The sequence below is a fragment of the Zeugodacus cucurbitae genome, chromosome 3 (genome assembly GCF_028554725.1).
Source record: "Zeugodacus cucurbitae isolate PBARC_wt_2022May chromosome 3, idZeuCucr1.2, whole genome shotgun sequence".
Taxonomy (NCBI): Eukaryota; Metazoa; Arthropoda; class Insecta; order Diptera; family Tephritidae; genus Zeugodacus; species Zeugodacus cucurbitae.
Window position 1 is genome coordinate 41,131,057 of NC_071668.1, and position 21,288 is coordinate 41,152,344.

General features: G+C 36.4%; 1 protein-coding gene across 5 annotated transcripts in view; it reads right to left on the bottom strand.

Annotated features, from left to right (window-relative positions):
- Positions 1-21,288, bottom strand: part of LOC105219911 (MPN domain-containing protein CG4751) — a 71,154-nt gene that overhangs the window by 23,340 nt on the left and 26,526 nt on the right. For 4 of the 5 annotated variants that reach the window (XM_054227497.1, XM_054227496.1, XM_054227498.1 and 1 more), the window contains one exon: positions 15,913-16,000. In XM_054227497.1, the coding sequence (XP_054083472.1) occupies positions 15,913-16,000 (88 nt within the window). Of the gene's footprint in view, positions 1-15,912; positions 16,001-19,051; positions 19,465-21,288 lie in introns of those variants that run through there. The other variant, XM_054227499.1, reaches the window with a different exon arrangement.

The window sequence follows — 21,288 nt, forward strand, 5'->3', positions numbered from 1 at the left end:
TCTGTACACATAGTTTTAAGTTCCTAGGCTTAATATTAGACTCTAAGTATTCATTTAAGCAACATTGTCAATATGTAAGAAAAAGACTATTTGTTAACTTAAACATAATCAAGTATCTTTCATGTAAGCGCTCACTCATTGGCCCGGCTCTACTGGTAAAGGTCACCAAAGCTCTCATCTTATCAATAATTAATTACGGCTTAGAAATATATGGACACCATTCAAAAAATCATATTAAGCTGCTTGCCGCTCCGTATCATTCTGCTGCCCGTCGTTCAATTCGTGCGTTTCCAACATCTCCGATAAAAAACATATTGCCTGAATCTGGACTTCCTTTTTTAAAAGACATTATTGAAGATAGCTTATATAAACTCTATCCTAAGCTCGTAATCAATCCCAGTTTTATTCTGAAAAAGGATTTCCACTCAGCTCTGACACGTATACGATCGCCAAAGATTCAATCATCGTTATACAAATGCGCCATGTTTGTTAAAGAAAATGAGTTAACGCATAAAATAGCTTTACCCTGGAATATCAAACACCCCCCGTGGCGTGTGAATGAAGCCTCATTTGTTTCCGATTTAGTTCAACTACGAAAGAACAATACTTCTAGCAATGTTTATAAAGCCCACTTCCTGAAAGTAACAGCTCCTCTCAAATCAGCTGGTTGGAAACTCCTATTCACAGACGGATCAAAAGGAACTCACACCTCCTTCGCTGCAGTTAGTGAAGATGATAACCCTATTTCGTATGGCCTGCTATTTTCCTTCTGTTCAATATTTACAGCTGAAGCTACCGCAATTCTTAAAGCTGTTCAATACTCAAAGCTAAACAAAGGAAAATATATTATATGTACTGACAGTTTATCCTGCTTTCAAGCTTGAAAAAACAGCAATAACTCCAATTACATCATTTGCGCCATCAGAGACATTTTGATATTGCTCCCACATAAGCTCAAAATTATGTGGGTTCCCAGCCACTCGGGAATAATTGGAAACATGCTTGCGGACTCAATTGCCAAGGAAATGTGTCACTCTCCCACTATAACCTCACCACTTTTCGTTAAGGGCGACATCTACCGGCTCATCGCTCAACTGAGAAGTACCAGTTTAGCTGCTGATTGGGTAATTTACAATCACCATTACTCAAGAATTAACCCAAATCGCACGAAACCTAACTTTCCGACCTCTCTGGCAGTCAATCTCATCACTCCGTACATCAGACTCCGCATTGGGCACACTATCATTACCAATGCACACCTTCTGGATGGCAGTCGCATCAGCCAATGTCCCTTTTGTGAGTCAACGGTTAGTGTGCTACACCTTCTCGTTTTTTCTCCCGCTCTGGACAGCCTCAGACTTATAAACTTTAACAACGATGATCCTATTCAGCTTTTAATGAACCCTACTATTAGCAACATATCTAAAATTTACAATTATCTGAAGGATACAGATCTCCTTCGATGTATTTAAACTAGTTTCTATTTTTCCCACCAGTCAGCCGAAAGCCTATGATGCTAGCGCTGCGTACTTTAGTTTATTTAATAATTTGTTTATTATGTAAGCTTTAATAAAATAAAAAAAAATATGAATATGAAGCAGCTTTTACTTCTTGACCTTCGCAACAAAACAATGCAATTGGGATATATGTATGTATCTGGAATGCATTTAACTACTTTCCATCTTTCATCTAAATAATATAAAACTAGCAGACCGCTCCGGCTTCGCACAGGTTTAAACGAACATTTCAAAAGTTATACGTTTTTACACAATTATTCACAATTTCCCAGACATATGTATGTACATATGTATAATACTTTCCCGTTTCTTGCGTGTGTTCATTTTAAAAAAGTAAAATGAGTACAATTCGAACATGAAATCATATTTTATTCGTAATGAGCTAAAACTTGATTACGACCTCTAGTCTTTGTTGTCCGTTGGCTTCCTCTCTGATTAAGAAGGCGTTCGGAACAAGCCGCTGCACACGCTCCGTACTCGACTCTCTGGCACTCGATTGCGATGCGAAGATAATGGCTTGCAAGACGATTTTCAGTTTCAGATTAAGATTCTCCATCAAGGAGTTTTTTTGATACCCTCACCTGGGAACTATTTCCATAGAGTTGAGATTCTAGCAATAAATATGGACTATGTTACACTGGGTGAAAGTAATAGCATTCCAATGGTGAAGAGATTTTTGAAATCGGCGCAGAACTTTTTGAGTTTATTCATTACAAACATACATACAAATCTTTCTCATTATAAAAGTAGTATAGTAATGATTTTAAATCTGATCAGTTGACATTAAATACATTTTAACCCCAGTTATACTACTTTGATCACATTGATTAAATGAAAATGCATCGGGTATAACAATCTTTTTGTATTTAGATATCTGCCTTATACTTTCCTTTTGATACTGCTCCGATTTCATCGACAGCTTCTTTTCCATGGGAACTTCCAAAAAGTTCCATTCTAATGAAGACCATTTTAATTGCTTTGTAAAATCAACCAGGCTTGTTTTTAAGCTATGAACAGTTACCATCAGAAATAATATATTGTAGAAAAGCAACTAAAGGATTTCATAATTTTAGTTAAGAGATGTATCAAGAAAATAGAATGTTATGCATTAGCTTATCACTTATAACAGCAATCGATTTTCTCCTGACAACCTTGTTAAAATGAGCACTTCTATTTTGATTTGTAAGCCTATAATTTTCGCCAAAATTCTATTTGAATAGCTAGTTAAGTTGAATTTAAAGTGCGGTTTTTGGTTAGATTTAAATAAATAATATAAAAGTATCGAGTATAAAGTATAAGTATTTTTAAATTTGATGATCACGATGTCGCATTGATTTTTGAACAAGGCTTTTTTTATTTCAATTGTTTACAAATTAATTTACAATAATTAATTAACAATATACATATGATTTTGCGAGCTTTCTGCTTATATTTCCGATGGACGTTAAAATATAGGATATATGATATGAGAGCAAAAACTTACAGTTATTCGCAATCCCTTACTTTCTTATGCATTTGATTTTGTTCTTTGTACCCGTATAAAGGGTACAAAGAGCCTGAAGAGGGAAGCGAGTCGCATCTGCAGACCAAAAAAGAAAGAGGCCGAAATGCGTGAGTACGAAGAGCTTGAGAAGCTGGCAGACAGAGGTAATGCTCGAAAATTTTACGAAAAAATTAAGCGACTTAACGAATGTTTCAAGACCGGAGCATTATCATGTAGGGACCAAGGAGGTAATCTGGTAACGGATGTCCAGGGCATACTGGGATTATGGAGGGAACACTTCTCCGACCTGCTGAATGGCAGTAAAGGTACAACACCAGGAGTTGGCGATCCCTATTCCCCCGATGACGATGGAATAGATGTTCCATTACCCGACCATGAAGAAATTCGAAAAGCAATTACCCGCCTGAAGAGCAACAAAGCGGCGGGACTAATAGATTACCGGCCGAGCTATTTAAATACGGCGGCGAAGAACTGATAAGGTGCATGCATCAGCTTCTTTGCAAAATATGGTCGGAAGTAAGCATGCCCGACGATTGGAATCGCAGTGTGCTCTGCCCAATCCATAAAAAGGGAGATCCCACAAACTGTGCCAATTACCATGGGATAAGCCTCCTAAATATCGCCTATAAGGTTCTATCGAGCGTACTGTGTGAAAGACTTAAGCCCACCGTCAACAAACTGATTGGACCTTATCAGTGTACTTTAGACCTGGAAAATCAACAACCGACCAGATATTCACCATGCGCCAAATCTTGGAAAAGACCCATGCAAATAGGATCGACACTCACCACCTTTTTGTCGATTTTAAAGCTGCTTTCGACAGCACGAAAAGGAGCTGCCTTTATGTCGCGAAGTCTGAATTTGGTATCCCCGCAAAACTAATACTGTGTAAGTTGACGTTGAGCAACACCAAGCTCCGTCATGATTGGGAAGGACCTCTCCGAGCCGTTCGATACCAAACGAGGTTTCAGACAAGGTGACACACTATCGTGAGATTTCTTAAACCTGATGCTGGAAAAATAATACGAGCTGCAGAGCTAAATAGAAAAGGTACAATCTTCTACAAGAGTGCAACAACCGCGCGGTTTGTTCTGCTTTTTCCCGCATGGGTAAGGATGCGAAGCGAATGGGTCTGGAGGTGAATGAGGACAAGACGAAATATCTCCTGTCATCAAGCAAACAGTCGGCGCACTCGCGTCTTGGCTCCCACGTCACTGTTGACAGTCATAACTTCGAAGTTGTAGATAATTTCGTATACCTGGGAACCAGTATCAACAACACCAATAATGTCAGCCTCGAAATCCAGCGCAGAATAACCCTTGCCAACAGGTGCTACTTTGGACTGAGTAGGCAATTGATCAGTAAAGTCCTCTCTCGACTAACCAAAATCAAACTCTACAAGTCGCTTATCATTTCCGTCCTGCTTTATGGTGCAGAAGCTTGGACGATATCAACATCAGATGAGACGACACTCGGAGTTTTCGAGAGGTAAATTTTGCGCAAGATTTACGGACCATAGAACATTGGCAACGGCGAATACCGCTGACGATGGAACGATGAGCTGTACGAGTTATACGACGACATTGACACAGTTCAGCGAATAAAAAGACAGCGGCTACGCTGGATAGGTCATGTTGTCCGAATGGACGAAAACACTCCAGCCCTGAAAGTGTTCGATGCAGTACCCGCCGGAGGAAGCCGAGGAAGGGGAAGGCCTCCACTCCGTTGGAGGGACCAGGTGGAGAGCGACCTGGTTACACTTGGAATCTCCAACTGGCGCCGAACTGCGAAGGAAAGAGAGGAGTGGCGCGCTCTCATCGATTCGGCTATAACCGGTTAAACGGTTGAACGCCAATCACATACATACCCGTATAAAGGTTTTACACAGAGCACAAATTAATTAATAATATGTTTCTTTAACAATTTTCTCTAAAAAACACATGCAGTATATAAATCGGAATGAGAAAAGTACCTCTTATGCGACTTGGCTTTCGTATTTGGTTATGAATAAATTTAAAATTAATTTAATTTAAATAAATTGAAATATTTTCCTATGAATATATGCAAAAACTGTGTAAATCTATTCATGATTAATATTTTGTCTGTGGTGGACCTTCTGGCGGAAATGCCCATGGAGAACATGATAATCGCACACACTTCAACCAAATAAATTATGAACTAAAATGTTTTTTAAATTTGACAGTATGATTTTTTAATAGCTCTTTATTAGCCCTATGATCTAGACAGAAACTTGGTAAAAAAGTAGATAAGAAGTTTACGAAATTTCTATTGGTGCTCGATAGAAGCAACTGAAATGATATGGTCGGCATATTCACTGGTCACTGTCTTGTGGCGGCGCACGCCTACAAGATGGGGCTGATAGATCGCGAGGACTGCAGGAAATGTCAAGAGCAAGGCACCAGAGAAACAATGGAGCACCTCTTCTGTGAATGTCCTGCGTTATCAAGACAACGGCTTCAGCATTTTGGGGCTACACATTACGTTAATCTAGAAGAGATTTCGTTGGTGATGCCACAAAGCCTTTTTAAATTCGCAAAAAGCGCAGGCATCCTAAAGGATGATTACTCCTCATTAACTAAGTGACGGCACACCATCTGGTATCGCAAAGGCCCAAAACTGGTCTAGGTGTGGCTTTTCTTAGCCTACCAGAGTAGCCTTATTAGCCCAACATTTAGTGTTAGGTTGATTTTTTAACGATTTTCATGTTCAAGAAAATTAAAAAAAAAAAAACACGGGACAACAAGGAAGGAAGGGCTAAGTTCGGGTGTAACGGAACATTTTATACTCTCGCAATTTATTGATGTAATTTTATAAAGATAACACAATTCGTCCCATATATTCGGTATAAAGTTCAATAGAATAACGAAAATCATCATTAATAGTATATGGGGACTGAGGTAATACATAAACCGATTTCACTCGTTTTCACCACCAAGATACAATGTATCGAAGACTATTCGCTCCCTTAATTTAATATTACTTATAATTAGGTATATGGGATTTGGGGGAAGTTATGACCCGATTTTTACCATTTCAGGTACAGAGAGAAACTGTTATAAGAAAAAAATTCAGAGGGAATGAATTACATAAAAACATCTGAGGGGTTTACCTATATTTTCGGTGAAAAATTACCCTTAGGCACTGAGTTCTTTATGTTCGACATCAGGGGCCTTGAAAAGTCATGGTTCGATTTGGACAATTTTTCCACAAGTAATGTCACAGCTCAAATACAGTATTTGTGTAATGTTTTATTCCGCTATCTTCATTTGTTCCTAATGTATATATGTATTATAAAGTGAACGAATCAAAAGAATTCAAAATTGAGTTATATGGGAAGTAGAGTTGAGTTATTGAGTTATATTCTGACGTTTTTCGTTAGTGAGTTAACGCACTTTTAGTAATTTTCAACCTAACCTTTGTATGGGAGGTGGGCGTGGTCCTATGTTCCAAATTTCATTTTCATAACCTTTTTTATGGCTTAGTTATAACACTGTATAGGTTTTCGGTTTCTACCATTTTGTGGGCGTGGCAGTGAACCGATTTTCCCCATTTTCGAAAGCAATCTCCTCAGGGTGCCAAGGAACATTTGTTCCAAGTTTCATTAAGATATCTTAATTTTTACTCAAGTTATCGCTTGAACGGACAGACGGACGGACAGACATCCGGATTTCAAATCCACTAGTCATCCTGATCATTTATGTATATATAACCCCATATCTAACTCTTATATTTCTTGGTGACACAAGCAACAGGTTGCGAGAGTATAAAAAATGGTAGGCGTTTTTTCAGGCAACGATTCAAACGAATTGTGAGACAATATTCAAATGTTTTGGATTTTAGAACGTTGCCCATGGATGCCTTTAAAATTGGTATGAATTTCTCCCAAAAATAATTTATAGTTTTTTTAATTAAATATTAACCACATTCGCACTGGACATGTCGAACGGTACAGTTTTTATACTCTCGCAACAAAAGTTGCTAAGAGGGTATTCTAGTTTTGTTCACATAATGGTTGTTTGTAAGTCATAAAACTAAACGAGTTAGATATAGGATTATATATATCAAAATGACCACTAATACAAGACTAGTTGAAATCTGGATGTATGTCCGTCTGTCCGTGCAACGGATAATTTGAGATATCTTAACGAAACTTGAAACACGAATTCCTTGGCACCCTGAGGAGCTTGCTTTCGAAGATGTGCAAAATCGGACATTGCCACGCCCACAAAATGGCGAAAACCAAAAACCTATAAAGTGTCATAACTACGCCATACATAAAGTTATAAAAGTAAAATTTGGAATATTTGGATGTAATTTTTGAGTAAGTGGGCGTGGCCCCGCCCCAAATCGGGGTATATATAAACCAAATGAAGCTATATAAACCAAACTTTCTGCATTCGGTTCTCTTACGTACCCCACCACACACCATGAAAATAGTTGAAATCGGACAATAACCACGCCCACCTCCCATACTAAGGTTAGATTGAAAATTACTAAAAGTGGGTTAACTCACTAACGCAAAACGTCAGAAACATTAAATTTTACATAAAAAATGGCAGATGTAAGCTGCACTCAGATTTTTTTACAACATGAAAAATGGGCGTGGCGTCGCCCACTTATGGGTCAAAAACCATATCTCACGAATTACTCGACAGATTTCAAAGAAATTCGATGTATAATATTTTCTTGACACCCCGATAAAACGAAATCAGTTTACAACCACCACTACTTTCTTTATAACTCAATTTTGAATTCCATCTGATTCCTTCACATTATAATGTATACATAAAGAACCAATGAAGATAGCGGAATAAAACTTTACAAACATACTGCATTTGAGGTGTGGCTTCACTTGTGAAAAAATTGTCGAAAACGGATTGTAACTTTTCAAGGCCCCAGATATCGAACACGTTGAACAGAAAATATGGTAAAATCTCTCAGATAATTCTATGTAATTCAGAGAAAATTATTTTCTTCTAGTAGTGTGTCTATGTTCCAAAAATTATTAAAATCGGGTCACAACATCTCCAAGCTCTTTCCTTTTGATGATTGCTCCCACTCCATCGACGGCTCCTTGCAAAAAAATTCAATTCTAATGAAGAGCATTTTATTTATTTTATAAAACCAAGTGGCTTGATAAATTTGCTTGTAAACTGAGAACAGTTACCATCAGAAAAGACAAATATTTTAGAAAAGCAACTAAAGGATTTCTTAATTTTAGTTAACTAAACAGCAAACGATTTTCTCCTGACAACCTTGTTAAAATGAGCACTCTTATTTTGATTTGTAAGCCTATAATTTTCGCCAAAATCTATTTGAATAGCTAGTTCAGCGGAGTTTAAAGTGCGGTTTTTGCACATATATAAATAAATAATGTAAACGTATCGATTTACATGTATGTATGTTATTGGCGTTCAACCGTTTAGCCGGTTATAGCCGAATCTATGAGAGCGCGCCACTCTTCTCTTTCCTTCCCAGTTCGGCGGATTCCAAGTGTAACCAGGTCACTCTCCACCTGGTCCCTCCAGCGGAGTGGAGGCCTTCCCCTTCCTCGGCTTCCTCCGGCGGGTACTGCATCGAACACTTTCAGGGCTGGAGTGTTTTCGTCCATTCGGACAACATGACCTATCCAGCGTAGCCGCTGTCTTTTTATTCGCTGAACTATGTTAATGTCGTCGTATAACTCGTACAGCTCATCGTTCCATCGTCTGCGGTATTCACCGTTGCCAATGTTCTGAGGACCATAAATCTTGCGCAAAATTTTCTTCTCGAAAACTCCGAGTGTCGTCTCATCTGATGTTGACATCGTCCAAGCTTCTGCACCATAAAGCAGGACGGAAATGATAAGCGACTTGTAGAGTTTGATTTTGGTTCGTCGAGAGAGGACTTTACTGTTCAATTGCCTACTCAGTCCAAAGTAGCACCTGTTGGCAAGAGTGATTCTGCGCTGCATTTCGAGGCTGACATTGTTGGTGTTGTTGATACTGGTTCCCAGGTATACGAAATTATCTACAACTTCGAAGTTATGACTGTCAATAGTGACGTGGGAGCCAAGACGCGAGTGCGTTGACTGTTTGCTTGATGACAGGAGATATTTCGTCTTGTCCTCATTCACCTCCAGACCCATTCTCTTCGCCTCCTTATCCATGCGGGAAAAAGCAGAACAAACGGCGCGGTTGTTGCTTCCGATGATATCAATATCATCGGCACACGCCATCAGCTGTACACTTTTGTAGAAGATTGTACCTTTTCTATTTAGCTCTGCAGCTCGTATTATTTTTTCCAGAAATAGATTGAAGAAGTCGCCCGATAGTGAGTCACCCTAACTGAAACCTCGTTTGGTATCGAACGGCTCGGAGAGGTCCTTCCCAATCATGACGAAGTTTTTGGAGTTGTTCAACGTCAATTTACACAGCCGTATTAGTTTTGCGGGGATACCAAATTCAGACATCGCGGCGTAAAGGCAGCTCCTTTTCGTGCTGTCGAAAGCAGCTTTAAAATCGACAAAAAGGTGGTGTGTGTCGATCCTCTTTTCACGGGTCTTCTCCAAAATTTGGCGCATGGTGAATATCTGGTCAGTTGTCGATTTTCCAGGTCTAAAGCCACACTGATAAGATCCAATCAGTTTGTTGACGGTGGGCTTTAGTCTTTCACACAGTACGCTCGATAGAACCTTATAGGCGATATTTAGGAGGCTTATCCCATGGTAATTGGCACAGTTTGTGGGATCTCCCTTTTTATGGATTGGGCAGAGCACACTGAGATTCCAATCGTCGGGCATGCTTACTTCCGACCATATTTTGCAAAGAAGCTGATGCATGCACCTTATCAGTTCTTCGCCGCCGTATTTGAATAGCTCAGACGGTAATCAATAGGCCCCTGCCGCTTTGTTGATGTTCAGGCGGGTAATTGCTATTCGAATTTCTTCATGGTCGGGTAATGGAATACCTATTCCATCGTCATCGATTGGGGAATCGGGTTCGCCATCTCCTGGTGTTGTACTTTCACTGCCATTCAGCAGGTCGGATTATGTTCCCTCCATAATCCCTGGAAATCGGTTACCAGATCACCATCTTGGTCTCTACATGAGGATGCTCCGGTCTTGAAACCTTCGTTAAGTCGCTTCATTTTTTTCGTAAAATTTTCGAGCATTACCTCTGCCTGCCAGCTTCTCAAGCTCTTTGTACTCACGCACTTCGGCCTCTTTCTTTTTTTGTCTGCAGATGCGTCTCGCTTCCCTCTTCAGCTCTCGGTATCTATCCCATCCCGCACGTGTTGTGGTTATTTGCAACGTTGCGAGGTAGGCAGTCTGTTTTCCCTCCGCTGCGAGACGGCATTCCTCATCGCACCAGCTTGCTTTTTGTCGTCGCCGAAATCCAATTGTTTCGGCTGCAGCGGTACGCAGTGATTTTGTGATCCCGTTCCACAGTTCCCTTATACCGAGATGCTGATGAGTGCTCTCAGAGAGCAGGAGTGCAAGTCGAGTAGAGTATTTCGTGGCTGTCTGTTGCGATTGCAGCTTTTCGACGTGGAACCTTCCTTGTGTTTGTTGACGGGCGTTCTTTGCTGTACAGAGGCGGGTGCGTATCTTCGCTGCAACCAGATAACGGTCCGAGTCTATATTTGGTCCTCGGAGCGTACGCACGTCTAAAACACAGGAGACATGTCTTCCGTCTATCACAACGTGATCGATTTGGTTACGCGTGTTTCGATGAGGAGACAGCCAAGAAGCTTGTTGTATTTTCTTATGCTGGAATCTGCCCCAGCAAAGTCGATCAGCCTCAGGCCGTTTGGCGCTGTTTCGTCATGGAAGCTGAATTTTCCGACTGTTGTGCCAAAGACACCTTCTTTACCCACCCTGGCGTTAAAATCGCCAAACACAACTTTTACATCGAGGCGGGGGCATCGCTCATAGGGGCGTTCTAGGCGCTCATAGAAAGCATCTTTGGTCACATCGTCCTTCTCTTCCGTTGGGGCGTGGGCGCAAATCAGCGATATGTTGAAGAACCTCGCTTTGATGCGGATTGTGGCAAGACGTTCATCCACCTTGGTGAATGCCAGGACTCTGCGACGGAGTCTCTCTCCCACCACATATACAACACCAAATTTGCGCCCACCTTCTTCCGTCCTTGTCCCGTCCATCGCACTTCTTGGATGGCGGTGATTTCAGCCTTTAGTCGTATGAGGACATCAACCAGCTGGGCAGAGCCACCTTCCCAATTAAGGGTCCGGACATTCCAGGTGCATGCCCTTAAATCATTATCCTTAAAACGTTTGCAGGGGCGTCGATCGATTACTCAAATAAAATTTAAAAAAAAAAAATTTTCAATTTTTAAATTTGATGCTCACGATGTCGCACGTGATCAATTTTAAGTAGTTACAAAATCACAAATCTTTTGATTTTTGACAAGGCTTTTTTATTTTAATTGTTTATAAATTAACTGTTTATACATGCGAGCTTATTGCTTATTGCTAACAACTGTTACTTTTTGATGCCGCACGGGACGTTAAAATATAGGATATATGATATGAGAGCAAAAACTTACAATTATTTGCAATCGCATACTTTATTATGTATTTGATTTCGCTCTTTGTATAGAGCAAAAATTAATTCATAATATGTTTCTTTAATAGCACTGGATCACAAATTTGAATTTGTTTTGTGTTCCACGGATGCCACTATCCAATTTGTATGTGAAATGGCTCGCTGATTTCGAAAATCGAGTTAATTTTTTTTTATGGATACGTTTTTGAGATATTTGCAATTTACCGTTATTCGACCAAAAAAAAAAGGTGTCTTCATTTAATCATGTATATCTCACTGACCAGTTGAGCAATCTTACTGCAAATTATAGAAAATAAAAGTGAATGAAATTTCCTAAAAATATTGCCTACACCATTTTTCCATAGGCCTTATAATTTCTGAGAAATTGATTAATCACTTCGAGTTTTTAAATTTTTTTATGAAAAAATTAAAAAAAATAAACTTTGGCAAGAAAAAAATTTTAAAACAAAAGATATTTTTTAAATTTTTTTATTTTATATGAAGTCCTGTTTTTTTAGAAAAAATTAAGCTACCAACGAACAATATCCATGGATAAATAGGAAAGTTGTACATGATCAAATAAATATACCCAAGTCTCTCAAAGTCAATGTATACGTATATGCGTATGTAGTGTGTAAAGTAGGGGTGGGATATCTGGCTATGCGCTGTTTCTGTTAAGTAAAAAGGCAATTTTCATGTCGTTTTTAGTTTTTATAAACTCATGTATTTATATATTAGTAATATATATTAAAACAATGTGTTATTTTTGTCTTAAGTTGATGTTCTTACATTATAGTCGAAATGATTATGTGTTTTGTTTTGTCGTTTATTTAGTTTAGGTTCGGTTTCTCTTATGAGAAACCAACAGTAGTCACCCATCATACCGACGTCCCAGAAACCTTGGTATCGCTGATTTCGAAAATCGAGTTAATTTTTTTTTATGGATACGTTTTTGAGATATTTGCAATTTACCATTATTCGACCAAAAAAAAAAAAGGTGTCTTCATTTAATCATGTATATCTCACTGACCAGTTGAGCAATCTTACTGCAAATTATAGAAAATAAAAGTGAATGAAATTTCCTAAAAATATTGCCTACACCATTTTTCCATAGGCCTTATAATTTCTGAGAAATTGATTAATCACTTCGAGCTTTTAAATTTTTTTATAAAAAAATTAAAAAAAAATAAACTTTGGCAAGAAAAAAATTTTAAAACAAAAGATATTTTTTAAATTTTTTTTTATTGTATATGAAGTCCTGTTTCTTTAGAAAAAATTAAGCTACCAACGAACAAAATCCATGGATAAATAGGAAAGTTGTACATGATCAAATAAATATACCCAAGTCTCGCAAAGTCAATGTATACGTATATGCGTATGTAGTGTGTAAAGTAGGGGTGGGATATCTGGCTATGCGCTGTTTCTGTTAAGTAAAAAGGCAATTTTCATGTCGTTTTTAGTTTTTATAAACTCATGTATTTATATATTAGTAATATATATTAAAACAATGTGTTAATGTAATGTTCTTACATTATAGTCGAAATGATTATGTGTTTTGTTTTGTCGTTTATTTAGTTTAGGATCGGTTTCTCTTATGAGAAACCAACAGTAGTCACCCATCATACCGACGTCCCAGAAACCTTGGTATCGATTCTCAATTAATTGCATTTGCTGGTGAAACCTTTCGCCATGTTCGTCACTTTCGTCTCCGGGGTTTGCCGGAAAAAAACTTAAATGGGAATGCAGAAAATGAATTTTGAAAGACATATTTACGCCTGGAGAAAAAAGAAAATGATGAGCTTGATGTGCAATGGCGGAAGAATGATTTTTTCATTCTTTACAAGTGGGACGTATTTGATATTATCCACACCAATTGTAAATTCAACTCTTTCCGGCCAATCCTTAATGCAATAGTGGTCTTTACGAGCTCGGCTATCCCATTTGCAGAGAAAGCAGCAGTGTTTTGTGTAGCCACTTTGTAGACCGCATAACATTCCAACGACTTTAAGATCGGCACATATTTTCCAATCATGCTCTTCATATTTGATGAATTTTAACAATTTCTCCATTACCTCGTATGTTTCCTTCGTGTTTACTGCATGCGCGATCGGGATCGAGGGCTTTTTGTTGCCATTATGCAGTAATACGGCCTTCAAGCTCAGTTTATTGCTGTCTATGAACAATCGCCAATCCTCGGAATCATATGGTTGACCAAACTCTTTGAATAATCCTGGAATGTCTTTGCAATAGCATACATTGTCTTCCTTCGAAAGAGAAAAGAAAGAAAGAGACGAAAGTGACGAGCATGGCGAAAGGTTTCACCAGCAAATGCAATTAATTGAGAATCGATACCAAGGTTTCTGGGACGTCGGTATGATGGGTGACTACTGTTGGTTTCTCATAAGAGAAACCGAACCTAAACTAAATAAACGACAAAACAAAACACATAATCATTTCGACTATAATGTAAGAACATCAACTTAAGACAAAAATAACACATTGTTTTAATAAATAAAACTAATATATAAATAAATGAGTTTATAAAAACTAAAAACGACATGAAAATTGCCTTTTTACTTAACAGAAACAGCGCATAGCCAGATATCCCACCCCTACTTTACACACTACATACGCATATACGTATACATTGACTTTGCGAGACTTGGATATATTTATTTGATCATGTATAACTTTCCTATTTATCCATGGATTTTGTTCGTTGGTAGCTTATTTTTTTCTAAAAAAACAGGACTTCATATAAAATAAAAAAATTTAAAAAATATCTTTTGTTTTAAAATTTTTTTCTTGCCAAAGTTTATTTTTTTTAATTTTTTCATAAAAAAATTTAAAAACTCGAAGTGATTAATCAATTTCTCAGAAATTATAAGGCCTATGGAAAAATGGTGTAGGCAATATTTTTAGGAAATTTCATTCACTTTTATTTTCTATAATTTGCAGTCAGATTGCTCAACTGGTCAGTGAGATATACATGATTAAATGAAGACACCTTTTTTTTGGGTCGAATAACGGTAAATTGCAAATATCTCAAAAACGTATCCATAAAAACAAAAATTAACTCGATTTTCGAAATCAGCGAGCCATTTCACATACAAATTGGATAGTGGCGTTCATGGAACATTTTTGCTGTAAACCAGTGTAATTAGAAAGAAAACCCAAATGCAGTAGAAATATCGACATGAAAAAAGTACCTCTTATGCGACTTGGCTTTCGTATATCTCGTAATTGGTTATGAATTAATTTAAGATTAATTTAATATAAATGAATTTATACAAATTGGATAAAAACGACATGAAAATTGCCTTTTTACTTAACAGAAACAGCGCATAGCCAGATATCCCACCCCTACTGTATGCTCTTGGCTTTCGTATATCTCGTAGTTGGTTATGAATTAATTTAAGATTAATTTAATATAAATGAATTTATATATTTCCCTATGAAAATATGCAAAAACTTTGTAATTCTAATAATGTTTAATATTTGGTCTGTGGTGGACCTTCTGGTGGAAATGCACATATGTCTGTAATTTTGTTTAAATGGAACATTGCGGTGTTGAGGGCTTTTATGATACAGACTCGTAGGCTTGTGGAGGACTATGACTTTAACTCTTCGGTTCTTAGAGGAATTTCTGACTTTGTATCATCGTAAAATTGGCGTGCCCAGAGTCAAGACATTAACACAATAGACATCCATTGGGCAGATGTCAAAATGGGTTTGGAAAAGAAAACAAATAAAAAATTGTAACGATTTATCCTGAATTTTAAGGAAAAATGGAAGAGACTGAGCGATGTATGCGTTTAGTTGGTATTTTGTCTACAAGATGCAAAGCTGTGCTTGAATAAAAATTCTGTCCGACTAACTACTCACTTAAAGTAATAAGTAAAATAATAATTTTTAGGTATTAAATTTTAAAATATTGACAAAAGCTAGAGGTGTCCTTAGACATAACTGTCAAAATGATTTATTTTATGCCGTACGATGCTATGAAAACATTGTTTCCAGTAATTTTTCAATAAATGAGTAACTTGATAGATAACTTGCGTTAAAAAAAAAAATATTTCGCATTTTAATTATAAAATATACAAATTTTTCAAAATAAAATGTAGTGTCCCTAATAGGGACAATAATAATATAGTACATACATGTACTGATGACATACATATATTCAGCCTTATTTTAAACTTCATGTGAACGACATTCCCAATAGAAAAATTTACACATTTGTGTTTTTTGTATCATAAATTGCACATTACATTAAAATGCAAACATTCTGACAAAGTACTTTAAAATATAGAATATTTACTTACTGTGGTAAATTTCGATTCATTACTGTATTGTATGAACATATAGTTCGTTTAATATTAGGCAAGAGAGAATCCGACTTCTTATCAGCTTCTGTAAAATAATATTTTAGGTCACTATCAAAAAATTATCACATATTATTAATAATTTTTTTACATGTATGTACTTAAAATATAATATACACATCTTGCCAACTTTCTGTTTTGATTTACGTTGATAATGTAAGCGAGCGAAACTCTTGTGAACTGTATTAATAGACATTGCATAGCCATAAAATATAAAGATTTTTTGCCTGTTTCTTTCAGGATTCAAACAATTTTCTTGGTGATTCGATTCATGTTTTCTCAGCAGTCCTAGAGTAACAGTCTTTACTTTAATCTTTTAGTGATCCCTTCGGGAAAGCTTTGCTCCCTGAGTTGTTCTTTTTCTCGTTTAATTGACCGGATGGTTTCCCCGTTTAATTGAACCATGTGATCGGGCAACGAAATATGGCATACGAAACCATATGTAAATTTCCTCGGTCAATTGAAGTCGGTTAATAGATTTCCCCTTTAAGTTGACTCAAAATATATGTCATAGAAAATAGTTTTCCTTTTATTTTTCCCCGACAAATTCCACCAAATATTATTGTTGAAAAAACTAATCTTTTTTCTTTTTTTTTTAGCACTTTGTAATTTTTTGAAAATAGGTTTGTATTACGTTTGTTTGTGTACAGTTCGTTTCTATCTATACTAATATTATAAAGCTGAAGAGTTTGTTTGTTTGTTTGTTTGAACGCGCTAATCTCCGAAACTACTGGTTCGAATTGAATAATTACACTGTGATAGTTTTTTTCCAAAAAAAAAAGACAAGACCAAATTCGACGGTTTCCCCCTATTTCGGGTCCTACGAATCGAACTGCATCATTACTTTTTTGAGTTACAATCATGGTTTCATACAAAATTTTTTTTTGAAGTTTTTCATCAAAGTGGCCCATTGTAAGAGAAAGGCACTTTTTTCTTCGGTCTATAACTTTTTTAATGTTGACTTTTTTGGTAAACTTTCTTTGGCAAAGCTTCTCAAAATAAGTCTGTCTTTAAGTTCTTAGAGGACTGTAAACCCCAAAATCAATGTTTTTTGTGTCCTTATAGCCAATATGTCGAAAAAACTGATATTTAATCCATTTTTTTAATGTTTTTGCCCTCAGGTTTCGTCAATATTTTAATTTACCCTTTGATACTTATACATTAAGTGACATCTTGTAATAGTAAGAAACTTAAGCAAAGACAACGTTCTGAGAAAACTAACCATTAGAAAAAAAAAACTTAACAAAATTTGTATTTTTTAAAAAAGCTACACTAACTATGTTTGTATGCTATTTTATTCTTTTTGTATCTTATAACTGTTATCAATAAGTATCATAAATTTGTACACAATATTTAAATTAAATTTAATAAGACATCTATCAATGGCCAACACAAATCAGCAAGCAACGAGTCAAGCTTCTTTCCGCTGTACCAATGCTCAAGGGGGCGGCGACTTGATGAAATCTTTCTCCATGCTCATCGGATTAAGTCGGAACTTGCTGCTCAAAATGGTCCTTGTGATGGTGAAAGAAATAAATTTTTAAGGACATATTCACACCTATTTCTTCAAAAGCGTCTACCATGTCATATACATATTTTTTCCTATCTTCAGACCGGTGCATTCCTAAGCAATGGTTTATAATGTGATGGGGTGTCACTTAATGTATAGGTATCAAAGGGTAAATTAAAATATTGACGAAACCTGAGGGCAAAAACATTAAAAAAATGGATTAAATTTCAGTTTTTTTTACATATTGGCTATAAGGACACAAAAAACATTGATTTTGGGGTTTACAGTCATCTAAGAACTTAAAGACGGACTTATTCTGAGAAGCTTTGCCAAAGAAAGTTTACCAAAAAAGTCAACATTAAAAAAGTTAGAGACCGAAGAAAAAAGTGCCTTTCTCTTACAATGGGCCACTTTGATGAAAAACTTCAAAAAAAAATTTTGTATGAAACCATGATTATAACTCAAAAAAGTAATGATGCAGTTCGATTCGTAGGACCCGAAATAGGGGGAAACCGTCGAATTTGGTCTTGTCTTTTTTTTTTGACTATCACAGTGTTATTTTTGTGTTGGATAGTCCATTTATCGAGGAAGGCTATAGGCTATATAACATCACGCTGCTATTATAGGAGCGAAGAAACTGTGGTAAATGTGTAAAAAACGGGGGAAATTATTTATCTTTGAGGGCTTCCGTTCCTTGCGCTGCGAAAGCGGTTCAAGATACACAAAAGTTATGTATGAAAGAATTATTTCTCTTTTAATGATCTAAAAAAAGTCCGTGAGTACCGTTTTTGTGATAACTAATATACTATATATATATATATTCTATTGGACTTTATGCCGAATATCTGGGTCAAATTGTGTGATATCTTAATAAAACTATAGCAATAAATTGCGAAAGTATAAACTGTTCTGTTGCACCCAAACTTAAACCCAAACCTTTCCTTATTTGTTTTAGTATTGAAATATCCGTGGAAGTACAGGTAAAAAGTAAACAAATATTGAAAATTTGCTAGAAAGATAATAATAAAAGAACAAAAGAAGAACAGATAATATTGATTTTTGCAACAATACGATTTCAAAATGACATTGCGTTGGCTCTCCCATCTACTGGAATTGCTGTAACGTTACTAGAAGTTGGAAGAACGGCACATTCGGCACTGAAGCTTCCGTTAAATATACAAATCAATGAGACACCTGTTTGCAAGGCAATCAGCTATGGCAAAAGTGTTGAAGAATTGTAAATTTATAGTATGAGATAAGTGCAATTCTCTAGACAGAACAATGAAAGATCTGTGGAATAATAATCGTCCCTTTGGTTGCGCAATGATACCGTTAGCAGGCGATTTTGGACAAATACTTCCTGTTATTCCAAAATGCGGATGAATTTAATGTCTCAAGTCATAGTATTTGTGGCGGTACGTGAAAACCATATGATTGACCTTGAATATGCGAGTGTTCCTCCAACAGGATAAAATCACAGAAGAACTGTTAAAAATTGTAAATTTGATCCTGATTGTGACGCAGCTATCGAATAATGTGATAGTTGCAAGAATTTTGAAAGGGACTTACAAGGGGCAGAATGCTTGATTCCACCAATTCCTCTGAGTTCCAACGATTTGCCATTTCAGTTCAAACGTATTAGTTTCCAGTGAAACTTGCATTTGCGATAACAATCAACAGGTCACACAGACAGTCGCTGGAAATTTGTGGCATAAATCTGGAAATGCCATGTTTTTCATACGGTCAGCTATATGAGGAGTGTTCACGAGTTGAAAAACCATCTTCTCTGTACATTTACGCTCCGGAACAGAAAACAAAAAATATTGTTTATCAAGCTGCGTTACATTGAAAAAAAATTTAGAAAAATCGAAAATAAATGCTTTTCAATACAATCTAAATTCAACTGTCTTTCCTTTTCAAAAGAAATAATTTCACTCAGGGCAACGCCTGTGGGGTCAGCTAGTTCTTTATAAGTTTAAAACTTTAATTTCTTTGAAAAACAAATACATACATACATGTACATTAATCGATACATGGATACCTGCCAACCATTTTCCCCATAGGTTTCAATACATTTATACATTTTTTTGTGACGTACCAACACCAACGCAGATGCAAACGTCATTTTTCAAAACTTAATTAGAATATCCCAAAGTGTATTCAACAAAGTGAACAAAGTATTTGACATACCCGGTTTTGACAATAAAATAGTAAACAATTCATGTATTTATTTACATTAACCCGTATTTTTTATATTGAACAATATAATATATATTGATAAAATTGTTTGCGATTTGTCAGTTGGAGCACAAAACATTAGTAAATTGCTTCCATGAGTTGTTTTGCATAAGCAGAAAGTATTCGGCATTTTCTTTTATTCATTTAAAAAATATATTTTTTTTGTTTGAAATTTGTTTACTTTTGAATTTCAAAATTTGAATTTTTTAATAAATGTAAGGGTTAAATCAATGGCAACAAACATGTCAAATTCGGGTAAAAAAAATTAAATGTCATATACTTAGTTCACTTTGTTGAATACACTTTGGAATTTCCCAAACAAACGAAAACCAGTTTTCTCATTTCTTGTTCTTATTAAATGAGTACGAATCATGATTCCATTATAAAAGGTTTGGTAAGTAAACAGCTTTCTCGCTCTTTTTTACAACCCTTCTGCGTTAGTAAAACAAGAAAAACCAGAAAATTGTTCAAAAAATTGTAAATAGTAGCAGATATTTACCAACGCAAGGGGTAGACAATATTGTTTAATTTGTATATGTTATTCTCGATTTTTTTATTGATATTTGAATTTTATATTACAGAAATTCAAATAAATTGTTCGATTCAATTATATTTTCAATATAAAAGCCATCATAACCGTTTCGTTTACATACATATACGGTTATGTACATATATTGAATCTGGTATTGTGCGGTTGAAGAGAAACGAAAACAGTCGATTGCCAAATAAGCAGTTGCAAAAATTGCAGTTTGGCTTCTGTTTTGGAGACCGAGATTTCGTCTCAAAAGAGATTTCAAAACAGTAAGATTTGAAAGATATGAGTAAGTAAAGATATGAAGTTATAAAAAGACTAATTTGACTGCCACGGTTGGAAGAACAAATTAGTTAAATGAAGTCCAGTTATCTTCAATTTTTGTTACGCAACTACTGTTTAAATCTAAATTTAAATAAAAAGTGTTCATTGTACTTCGCTGTTTTTTCTGTTTTACTTGTTTATCGCATAAGGAAATCAGGAATATATTTCGAACTCTAGTTTTTCCATTGTTTTTTGTAATTCTCCCAATAAAAGGTTGTGTAATCAATCACCCTTATTATTACTGATCTTAATGAACCAAAATCAAACTCTACAAGTCGCTTATCATTCCCGTCCTGCTTTATGGTGCCGAAGCTTGGACGATGTCAACATCAGATGAGACGACACTAGAAGTTTTGGAGAGGAAAATTTTGCGCAAGATTTACGGACCTCAGAACATTGGCAACGGCGAATACCGCAGACGATGGAACGATGAGATGTACGAGTTATACGACGACATTGACATAGTTCAGCGATTAAAAAAACAGCGGCTTCGCTGGCTAGATCATGTTGTTCGAATGGACGAAAACACTCCAGCTCTGAAAGTGTTCGATGCAGTACCCGCCGGAGGAAGCCGAGGAAGGGGAAGGCCTGCACTCCGTTGGAGGGACCAGGTGGAGAGCGATCTGGTTACACTTGGAATCTCCAACTGGCGCCGAACTGCGAAGGAAAGAGAGGAGTGGCGCGCTCTCATCGATTCGGCTATAACTGGCTA